General features: G+C 50.5%; 1 protein-coding gene across 1 annotated transcript; it reads left to right on the plus strand.

Moving 5' to 3' along the window:
* The first annotated feature begins 1,568 nt into the window (after positions 1-1,568).
* Positions 1,569-10,681, plus strand: WBP2 (WW domain binding protein 2). Its single transcript, XM_064466975.1, has 8 exons — positions 1,569-1,710; positions 4,342-4,450; positions 5,005-5,140; positions 6,739-6,831; positions 7,126-7,242; positions 7,471-7,593; positions 8,806-8,882; positions 9,042-10,681. Exons 1-8 carry the CDS (start codon positions 1,652-1,654, stop codon positions 9,093-9,095), a joined length of 768 nt encoding a protein of 255 aa, XP_064323045.1. The 5' UTR covers positions 1,569-1,651; the 3' UTR covers positions 9,096-10,681.
* The last annotated feature ends 390 nt before the right edge of the window (positions 10,682-11,071 follow it).

Raw genomic sequence — 11,071 nt, forward strand, 5'->3', positions numbered from 1 at the left:
TGAGTTTCTTGATACCAAGTAATGGCTGGAGTTAGGAGGAAAACCTTATTGGGTGAGTCTCAGTTCCTGCGAGGTGGCAATGCTTCAGCTGGGCGCTTCGGTGGAACCCGAGTGGACGTCTGCTACTGACTTTAATAGGAGAGGAATTAGGACTGCTTGTTATAACCATTTCTTAAAAGGGAAACTTACAGCTTATTGAAAAAGCGGATATGAAAAGCACAAACTTGCTCTTTTCTTGCCAAGAACCATACAGATTATGTCACTGCGTTTATTTAAATCTGGTTTCCATTATGTAGTTTTTCTGCTTTTCCCTCCCGTCCCGATCTGGTTCTCAGACAGGGCTGGGCTGCAAACCCTGCAGGACAAGCTCAAAGCCATCTAAAAAGATATAATTTAGGTTAATACATGCTCCTAATATATAGTTGTATGTTATTGATATACAGTTACCAGTTATTGATAGAAGCAGCCCTTCAAAACTTCTAGTTTTGCAGGGCTTCTATTTTTAATGAAATTATGCAATCATTGATTTTTTTTAAGAGTTCCTCCTGCTTGTGCACCTGGAGGAGGCTACTCCTATGGTAGCTCTGCAGGTATTTTCCTATTCCCAGATTCCCTCCCGACAGACAGACAGACAGGGTCCTGGCTTGTTTATAGGCTGACTGGTTAGTCCTTCCAGTTTAACATGCTCCAATCTAAAGGGGTAAGTTTAGGATGTGATTGGTTCTAGCACGGAGAGCAGCCAATATTGGGCTCAAAAATCCATTTGCAAGCATGTGAAACATGAAATGCGCACCAAATGTGAAATAAAAATTTGTTGGAAATGGAGCAAGCATCTTGGCTGTTTAAGGGGTTAAGCCTCATTTTATGTGCGGCACCAGCTCATATGTGCAATGATTTTTATTCTGCTCTAACAAACACCTGAATTCTGCTCATACCACCTGCTGAGAGTCCAATTTTGTCTCCACTTAATTCTGGGCTTTTCCCTGGGAGATCCTGCCAAACAGCTTTGAAAACCTCTTGTGGTTGCATGGACTGTGCAAACAGCCCCTTTTTGTATGCAAAACTGGACAGCCTCCTAGGGAAAATGTTTTATCCGCTAGTGAGCCGGCCAAGAAATGTCTTCGGGGTAAAAAATGAGGTGCAAACCGCAGCAAAACATAGCATTTTAAAACAAAACATCGATGTGGATGCCGCTGGGGTGCTCTGCGAACTCCCGCCAAGCGCCGCTATGCGGAGTGCCCTCGTGAGCAGCCAGAAACACCAGAAAAAAGCCAGAAAAACTGCTGCCAAGTTCAGGCGGGCTCTAAATAACCAAAATAATTTTATTAGAGATGGTCAACATAATGGGATGATTAATGGGTTTATAAACATGTTTGAGAGCTCTCAGGAAAAGGAGTCTGGCTATTTGGATTACTCTATTCTTGTATATTAGAAAACTGAGGAAACTTAATAAAACCTAAGCTGGCTTGAGCTCAGTAAATCGCTAATAATTAAAAATGGGGGCGGGAGGCTGTAGGGGGTGTCATGGCGGCCGGCGCGGGACTACAAGTCCCAGCGTGCCCCGCGCGGCCCGCCCCGCCCGCCGCGGCCCGCCCCGCGCCTCCGTGCCGCGCAGGCGCAGAGCGGGGGCCGTGAGGCGGCGGCGGCGGCCATGGCGCTCAACAGGAACCACTCGGAGGGTGGCGGCGTCATCGTGAACAACAGCGAGAGGTGAGGTGCCGCCGTCCCCCCTCCCCTCCTCCGGCCGCGGCCGCCGCGTCCCGCCTGTCCCGCCTCGGGGGGAGGCTGTGTGGGGAGGGGGAGGGGTGCCGCGGGGCCTGGGGGGGCGGTGGTTTAACCCTCTTGGTTGTGCTCGGCCTCCCCTCTACGGGCGTAGGGGCTGTACGTACCCCCATGGGCCTCCCCGCCCCGCTCCCTCTGCGGCCTGCCCGCCCCGCCGCTGGCTGTCGCTGCTGTCCCCAGCCTCTCCCCCGAGGGCCCGGTGCGCAGAGCTCAGCCCAGCCGGGTGGTTCCGGCCTGGGCTCAACTGTCAGCCTCCTATCGCCACCCGGCGCTGGGGGCGGGCTGGGGCCGCTGCTGGGGGCGCTGGGGGCGGTCTGGGGGGGCTGCTGGGGGCGGTCTGGGGGGGCTGCTGGGGGCGGGCTGGGGGGGCTGCTGGGGCCGCTGCTGGAGGGCTGGGGCCGCTGCTGGGGGCGGGCTGGGGGTGGGCTGGGGCCGCTGCTGGGGGCGGGCTGGGGCCGCTGCTGGGGGCGGGCTGGGGCCGCTGCTGGGGGCGGGCTGGGGGGGCTGCTGGGGGTGGGCTGGGGCCGCTGCTGCGGCCGCTGCTGGGGGTGGGCTGGGGCCGCTGCTGGGGGTGCTGCTGGAGGGCTGGGGGCGGGCTGGGGGCGCTGCTGGGGCCGCTGCTGGAGGGCTGGGGCCGCTGCTGGGGGTGCTGCTGGAGGGCTGGGGCCGCTGCTGGGGGTGCTGCTGGAGGGCTGGGGCCGCTGCTGGGGGTGCTGCTGGAGGGCTGGGGGTGCTGCTGGAGGGCTGGGGGTGCTGCTGGAGGGCTGGGGCCGCTGCTGGGGGTGCTGCTGGAGGGCTGGGGGTGCTGCTGGAGGGCTGGGGGTGCTGCTGGAGGGCTGGGGCCGCTGCTGGGGGTGCTGCTGGAGGGCTGGGGGTGGTGCTGGAGGGCTGGGGCCGCTGCTGGGGGTGGTGCTGGAGGGCTGGGGCCGCTGCTGGGGGTGGTGCTGGAGGGCTGGGGCCGCTGCTGGGGGTGGTGCTGGAGGGCTGGGGGTGCTGCTGGGGGTGGTGCTGGAGGGCTGGGGCCGCTGCTGGGGGTGGTGCTGGAGGGCTGGGGCCGCTGCTGGGGGTGGTGCTGGAGGGCTGGGGCCGCTGCTGGGGGTGCTGCTGGAGGGCTGGGGGTGCTGCTGGGGGTGGTGCTGGAGGGCTGGGGGCGCTGCTGAAGAGCTGGGACGCTGCTGAAGAGCTGCTGGGGCACTGCGGTGCTGCACCTGCAGCCTGCCTCGGTTCGGGAGCCGCCCACTTGGGAAGCGCTAGGCCAGCTGCCCGGTTTGGTTTGCTGGGTTCCCTGTGCTCACACCCCCTCCGTGTGTTCGGGAAGCAGCAACAGTGTTGGAGAAAGGTGCTGGGATATAACCATGGAAACAGGAAGCCTCCACAGAGCTGCTTCTGTCTGCATGGCAGTGGGCTGTCCTTGCCCGCTGTGTCTGCCAGCGTGCTTTGGTTCTGACGTGGCAGTCACCTGCTTCGGGGACAAAGGGGTAGTTCATTTTTCAGGGCTTCTTTCCATGAGGCTGGTTAAACAGAGGTGTAGGAATTCTGCGCCTGACTTCCGTTTGGGATGTGGCCCTTCTTAGAAGAACTTAGTAAGATCAGCTCTGGGGCTTAAATTTGCATTCACGGAAACAAACAGCTGCAGCAGCCGGATGTGTTACCGTTGTTCCCAGTTATCAGCCTGCCTTGGGTCAGGGGTTGCCTCTCACGCTGCAGCCTGGGCTGCCTGTGGCGGCTGATTCAGCCAATACGCCGTAGCCTGGACAGAGCTGCTGGCCCTTGTGCCCTTCTGGAGCTTTTGCTGGAGGGACAGCCGCTTGCTGGCGAATGGCTGGAGATGGTGACATACGTGTAAGCTGCCAAAGCTAAAGGTGGTGGAGGTTTCTCCAGCTTTAGGGATTAGAGTCCCTCATATGGAAGCTGTTATGTTAATACCGGTTACCCGCTGCATCCGCGCAAGGGTGTTGCACTGGTTTTAATCAGGTCAGTTTCTAATTGAGAATTAAGGACTCGCTGCAGATGACACGGGTTAATGAAGTCTGGTGGCAAGAAAGGGGTGTTCCTCATGTCACATTTCTGTGATAGAGATGCTTAAGCTGCAGTTAGGCCTTCAACAGCCGTGTTGCATAAGCCAGCCTGAGCAGTTCCTGCTTCAGCAGTCCTTCCTCTGTTGTGTTACTTGTGGTGAACCAAATTAGGCAACCGATCCAGCGGAAATGCAACACAACTTAAAAAAATAAAAAAACCCAAACACACACCAACATAGATACCTCTCTGTCTCGAGATCTTGATCAGTTCAACTGACTAGAAGCACTGCCTGGCTCTGCAGAGAGCAGTAGCTGTGCCAGCACACCGAGGAGGGAACACAAGGCTGAGAACAAGCAGCCAGTACTGCTTAAGTTGCTACTGCCAACGAAAAAAATAAAACGCAAGCTGGGCTGATTTTTGTCTGCCGAGCACTGGCCTGAGATTAAAGGCAGTTGTGGTAGGTCAGTAAACTTACATGCATATTGCACTTCTGCCTAGAGCTGTGACACTGTAACAGCATGTCTCTAATCTTGTTTGCAGCGTTTTGATGACCTATGATCACATAGAAATTACCTTCAGTGATATCGAACCGATGCCGGATGCCTTCAAAGGGACCAAGAAGGGGAGTGTTTTCTTGACTCCCTACCGAGTGAGTAGTAAAAGGCTTTATCTTGGGTAAGGAGATAAGGGCTCTTTGTGATTCTGTATTTAAATGTCCTCAGTGCATGAAAGTCAGGATAATCTACTACTCCTTGAAGTATGGCTCATCCTCTCCCTTTGGGAAGCATTAGGAATTCATCGCATAGCCTGTCTATTTGTCAAAAGATAATAAATGTGATTAGGTCCGATACAGGCAGCTGTTTAGTCCATCAGGTGTCGTCAGGACTGGAAATCAGCAATGGTCTGGAAATGTTGAATACAACAGCACAGCTACGAAATCAAAGCTGTGTGGAGCTGCAAGTTCTCTGGAAGCTGGGAGGAGTATTACCTGAGCAAGGGTGCTCTTCGTGGGAGTCTCTATTATCTTGAGGCTTCAGTTTACCCCTGTGGCTGTGGTGTGTAGCTCACAGAACTGACGAGGAGCTTCACATGTGGGAGGGAGTTTTGGTCCGTCCAAGAGTCTCTTCAGATAATAAACTAGGGCATCGGGGCTGTGTTTCCTGTTTGTTTTAAATACCCTTTGTAACGTTATTTTCTTTTCAGGTTATCTTTGTATCGAAGGGAAAGGATGCTATGCAGTCTTTCATGATGCCCTTCTATTTGTTGAAAGATTGCGAGATTAAGCAGCCTGTCTTTGGAGCAAATTATATCAAGGGCACAGTGAAAGCCGAGGCAGGAGGTATGTATAGTACAGGTGTGTGCTCTGTATCTGCGTTCAGCTACACAATTCATAGCAAAGTAAGTATCCAGTGTAACCGAAACAGGATACTGACCAAATGGTACAGTACTGCTAAAATGTGCTTCTTTCTTTGAAAGTAGCAGCTAAACATATTCCGCTTATCTGCTCCCTGCACAGTTACAATGAACAGATCTGTTCTGCAACCGATCTCGTTCCTGCGCTCTGTGCACAACACTAAGTTCACTCGGCCAAGTGACCTCGCTGAGTAAACATCAGAGCAGAGCCAGCAAGGGCGGGGATGTCATTTTGCTGTGTGTGGTCAGTTGGGGTTACCTGTTCGCCTGCATCCCGGTGGCCCTGTGCCAAAGAATCCTCATCCTTTCGGGATCTGTTAGGGTTTTCAGGTGCAGATCTCCAGAGTGCTGTTCTCCACCATCAGTTTCTTGTGCAGCTCAGGGAGAGGCATGCTATTGCGCTCATGTGTCTTAGCAGTAAAAATGACACTTGGAAGAGAATGGACTGTCTTGAAATCAGGGAACTTTCAAGGGGTGTTTTCATAGTATGATCAGTCAGAAGGTTGTGGTAGACATTTTCAAGGAGAATTTTTTTAATCGCTGTTTTATGCTTCCCCTTGTTACCAGAGGCACATAGTTCAGTAAACTCTTTCAGCCCCAGTTTGGTCTAGTCTATTAGTTGTGGCACTGAAATCACAGTGTGGTGCTGAGCGGGCTTCGGCCTATAATCCTGAAGTTAGCGTCGTAGCTTCTGGATAGCAGCGCAGTGGGACCACCCAGTGGGGGAGGAAGCTCGAGCAGTAACGGCAAACTCTGTAAACTGTGTGAAAGGGGAACGGCTTTAGCTAAATCTTTGTGAGTTTCCCCCAGAGGGTGTCTCCTTTAAAGAGGATGTTGCTTTAACAGCCGTGAGAGTCTGGTTTAGCTCAAAATGCTCTTTAATCTACATGTCCCTGTTTCAGCACTGACACAGCTTCTGCTTTGATGCGTTGTTGGGACTCTGGGCTGTGCATGTTTTTCTTTTTTAGTCTGCAATATGAGATGTCGCTATTTTTTTTATTATTATTATTATTATTATCCAGACTTGAAATATCTTCCATGGACTGTAATGGATTTAGGAGGACCATGTTTTTCATTAAGCTCTTTGCTTCACTGGGCACTCAAACTCCCAAACTAATTTATAGCTGACAGTTAGGTGTAGTTGCAAAGGCTTTTTAGCAGACAGGATTAAGCAAATCCCCGTCTTCTGCACTAATCTTGTACAAAGCTAGAGCAAATCCAGCACTTCTGATAGCTTAGTCTGTTGGCAGCTGGTGTGGTAACAGGCACAGCTTTAGTAAGCTTTTGGAGGTCTCCCTCATTGATGTTTCTTCTTCAGGTGTTTCTTGACCTGAAAATACCACAGTGTAAATTTTTCTGATAATAGGGTAATTCTGCTGCTTTATCTGCATTTTTTTTCTTGGATTTTTGGGATATAAGCTCTTTAAAGAACTATGTACAGGGCATCTGTAGATAAAGCATGGAAGCCAAATAGCATTGAAACGGCTTCTCCTTGCTTCTGAATCCTGTCTCTCCTCTCTGCAGGTGGCTGGGAAGGATCTGCCACGTTCAAGATGACCTTTTCAGCTGGGGGTGCTATCGAGTTCGGGCAGCGCATGCTGCAGGTGGCATCGCAAGGTACGGGAGCCTGGCAGTGTCGGCCAGACAGTTCCGTGGTTTCAGGAGGCCTCGCCTTCGTCACCCAGCGAGGGCAGTTCTAGCTTACAACAGGCTGGATTCAAATCCATGCAAGTTTCAGGCTGTATTTGGAACTTGCTTGCTTTAAAAAATACCTTTTTTCACATCCAGTGAGCAGCAGAATTATTGGGATGGAGCTTGTTTGTTTTTCAGATAATGATTCTTTAAGTTTGGAGGTTTTCGCCTGCAAGGCTTGATGTTTTGATGAGGTCAGCTTTATCTTTACTTTTCCAGTCTCCAGAGGTGAAATACCCAATGGAGCTTACGGCTACTCCTACATGCCAAATGGATCCTATGCTTTCGCACCAGCTGCAGCTAACGGGGGCTATCCGTACGCACCACCGCCTCCCGGTAAGTCTGGGATTAGAGGATGGGGATTATTCTAGTTAGCAAGAGTAAAAATGGGTAAAAAGGGGAAGAAGCACAAATTTGATGTAGTCTTTTGAATTGGATCTGATGCCTTGTGTAGCTTTTGTTTCTGAGCTTAATTGTGTTTGCCTTTGGCTCGTTTTGGCTGCATGCTGTGACCCACCCAAAGGAGTTTTAAGTCTTTTGCTGTGCTGTTCCCTTTCCTGGCAGAGTTTTATCCTGGCCCCCCCGTGGTGGATGGAGACATGGGTTACATGCAGCTCCCGCCCCCGCCGTACCCGGGGCCCATGGAGCCCCCCGTCAGCGCGCCAGACCTGCCCGCCACTCCCGCAGGTAAGAAGCCTGTTCAGGTGAATTAGCTCGCAACGGTTTTGTTACCCATGAAACAGACATTGTGGCTGGTCTGTTACCTCTTGGGGACCTTGGAGTCAGCTTAGAAGCTCCACTTAGAAGTTAAAATTGTTTAGGATGTTAGGGAGCTCCCCTGATCTCCAGCCTTGTGCATCCATCTCAGTCTGGAGGCCAGCCTGCTTCTCTCCAGGCTGGATGCCATTAGCGGGTGTTTGGCAGCTGGATTTATTCTTCTTGTGGCAGAAAAAATACGGTTTGTTGTTCTCCTGTTGTGGTAATCTTGCTCTGTTAGATGAATAAAATTAAATTGATGGTGAAACATGTTTCCAGTCCACTTTAGTTAGCAAATGTGGCTTTGCTGATACTTGCTCCCCTTCCCCCATTTCGCTGTAATCTGGTTCCTTTTGCTTCAATGCTGTGGAACAGAGGAGGAGGTAATGGGGAGGAGCTGGGGAAAAGTCAGGCTCGGTTTCACTCATTTGGGATTTACCAAAATTATTTTAAACATGGTCTTAAAAGGTCTGCGTGGGCGGGGCAGAATCCAAGGAACAACAATCAAAACCAGCCCAACCAAACAATTAGGTTTTGTGGCTGGACACAACCATAGATCTCACAGATAAATTCTTATCCAGACAAATATCCTTAACTTCTTTTTTTTTTTTTTTTGAATAAACAAGTGTCTTTGAACTATTATTTGGAAAGTGGCACTGATCCAGGTGGTTGTACAAGAGTGTTGGATTCTGCAGAAATAGAGGATCTGGATTATCTTAATAAATTACCGTCTTTAAACTATGAATCCCCTGAGCTGCTTTAAACTTGTGCTGATTTTTTTGTCTTGTGTTTTCACTCCCAAGAAGGCTGGTTTCTTGACTGCCTTTTTTAAGGGGTATTGTCTGGATTTAGGCAAAAGAGCTGTTAGCATTTAGGTGTTGACTAACAGGCAAGTCCCAGGTGACGTTTCCAAACTAAGTCTTGGGGCTGTTTCACTTCTGGCTTGACAGTCCTGTGGCAACTGAATTTTTAGTGCTTGGAAGTGAGAACACTCAGTTGTGTTTGTTGTAGCTATTTTGCAACTCAAGTGTTGGTCAAACAGCGCTCTGTTAGTAACACGTGATGGCCAAGAATATGTGGAGGTTTTGTTTGACTGCAAAAGTTCTCTGTGCGTCACCAAATCTGTAACTTCTCTTGTGACAGCTGAAGCGAAGGCTGCCGAAGCCGCTGCCAGTGCTTACTACAGCCCAGGCAACCCACATAACGTCTATATGCCCACGGTAAGTTCTGGTATCGCAGCGTGAGCCCAAGTGTGCATTTAGCAGTTCTTTTTTTCAATGACGCAGCCAAGTGTGTCTGAATCGATCTTGGCATTTTGTTGCTGTGGGGTTGTTTTTCCTTAGCTGTGAATTGATATTCCTGTATTGCCTTTATTTCAGGACCAGCCACCCCCTCCTCCGTACTTCCCGCCAGAAGACAAGAAAAACCAATAAGCTAACAGAGAACTTCTCCACAACTCATTGCTTTCTTACTTCCCATTTTGGCAGAATCGCGGGGCATGGTCCATAGCACTGAGGAGTCGAGCCTTCCCCCGAGGCACGTAGCTTTCATGGACTCTAGTGGTAGATACGTGCAGAGCAAGGGGAGGGATTCCAGCAGCCCGGGTTACCTTGTAGAGCTCGGGGGGGTTTGCTGCCCTACCGCAGTGTTCCCTTCTCCCCGCGCGTGGCGTGGCTAGAACCGGAGGTTCACTTCATCTGTGATCGTTCCCCTTATGTCTATTTCTTTTGATACTTAAATTATACCTCTTTAGAGTAAGGAGCTGCTCCAAATGGATAATTAACATACTCATAACATGGATGCGAGACGCTTGGGAGGGTCTCGAATTTACCCTGGTGTGCAGCCCAGAGCACCTCTGGACACAGGGCGCTCTCTGGGTATTCCTCTCAACCCAGCGTATCCCATCCAGCCTTTCCCTCTGCGACCAAGAAAGGGCTTCAAAGGGAACCTTTGGGATCTCGGAGGAAATGGATCTCTCTTACCTTTTTCAGATATCTATTCAACTTTCTTGGTTTTTTTTCAGTTAAGTCATTCCTGACAGTCGTAGCACATAATGTGGTAGCCCTCCAAATTGCCCTGCTGCGCGCAGCGTGTGGTGATGCTGACGAGCCCCCTTTCTTAGGAGGACGTCCTGCCCTGCGCAGGGTCGATCAGCAGCATGTAACTAGCTCCAGATCATATGGGAACACTTAACTTGGTGTTGTCTCCTTTTTCCAGTTAGAGATGTGGGCTCGAGACCCCCGAGTCCTCCATGCTCTCTAGTCTGTAATGCACTTGTTTTTTTCCTCTGCTGTAACACAAGTTACACTTTTTGGCCAGTGAAGCATCTTACTGCGGCGATTTCACACGTGAATTAATAGCTAATGGGAGAAAATAGTTGCTTTACTTTTGCCCTGGAAGCACTTGAGGATACGCAGAACATCGGAGTAAGCTGCTAGGTGTGACCGAGCTGCTCATTTGAGTGTGGTTTAGTGCCGTTAGAGCTCCTGCATCAGCTGGGAATCCACTTCCCAGTAACGCGGGCTCCTTGGAGTGAGGGTTCAAGCGTTTTCCTTCCATAGCACCGATTCGCTGATCCCATTAGCAGCGACTCTAACACGCAGAACCTCTGCAGGACTGGTCGGTAACCCGGCGGTAAAAGTCCACGTTGTACAAAGCTTTGCACAAGTCGGAGTCTGCTGACCTCTGACAGCGTCGGTGAGAGCGCGAGCCCTTCCCAGGCAGCGTGCTGCCGGAGGATGGCGTGCCAGGGAGCTGCTGAGACGTGCTGCATGCAGCCTGCTTGGAGAGAGAAAAGGTCCACCTCTTGTTTTCTTTTTGTTTGAGTCTAGCTGATTAATCAAATCGCTACTGTCTGTGCACTGACTTTTTTAGAATTGCTACTGCAGTGATGTAAAGAAATGGTTATTTAAAAAAAAATATTTATTTTGAAAATGTTTGATTAATATTAATGTGAAATGACTTTTGAATGCAGATTTGTTTTGCAAAGACTGTGAAGTAAAGAGAAATCGGCTCAAAACTTACGGCGTTTGTGCATTTGTGTGTGAGGGGGCAAAGGGGATGGTGACGTAGTGGCTTTGGCTGGGGAGAGGGAGAATTAAACAACAGCAAAATCACCTGGATTTTGTTCTTGGCTCTTCACTGGTGCCACTAGTCGCTTGATTTCTCTTGGCTGACTTTGTGAAAGGAAAGATGTTAAAATCTTTCTAACAAATGCCCATTTTGCAATTCCTGTTGTTAAACCGGTGGGGCGGCCGCTTAACGCTTCACCCAGATGCGTCACCCAGATGGTTTTTCCAGAGCAGTTGCCCCTGTAAAAGTTGTAACCTATTGCTAGAGGAAGTAGTTGAGGGATGCAGCATAGTTTTGCCTCTAAAATCTGTCTCTAATTAGAAGTAAACCATAATTT

The sequence above is a fragment of the Phalacrocorax carbo genome, chromosome 16 (genome assembly GCF_963921805.1).
Source record: "Phalacrocorax carbo chromosome 16, bPhaCar2.1, whole genome shotgun sequence".
Classification (NCBI taxonomy): domain Eukaryota; kingdom Metazoa; phylum Chordata; class Aves; order Suliformes; family Phalacrocoracidae; genus Phalacrocorax; species Phalacrocorax carbo.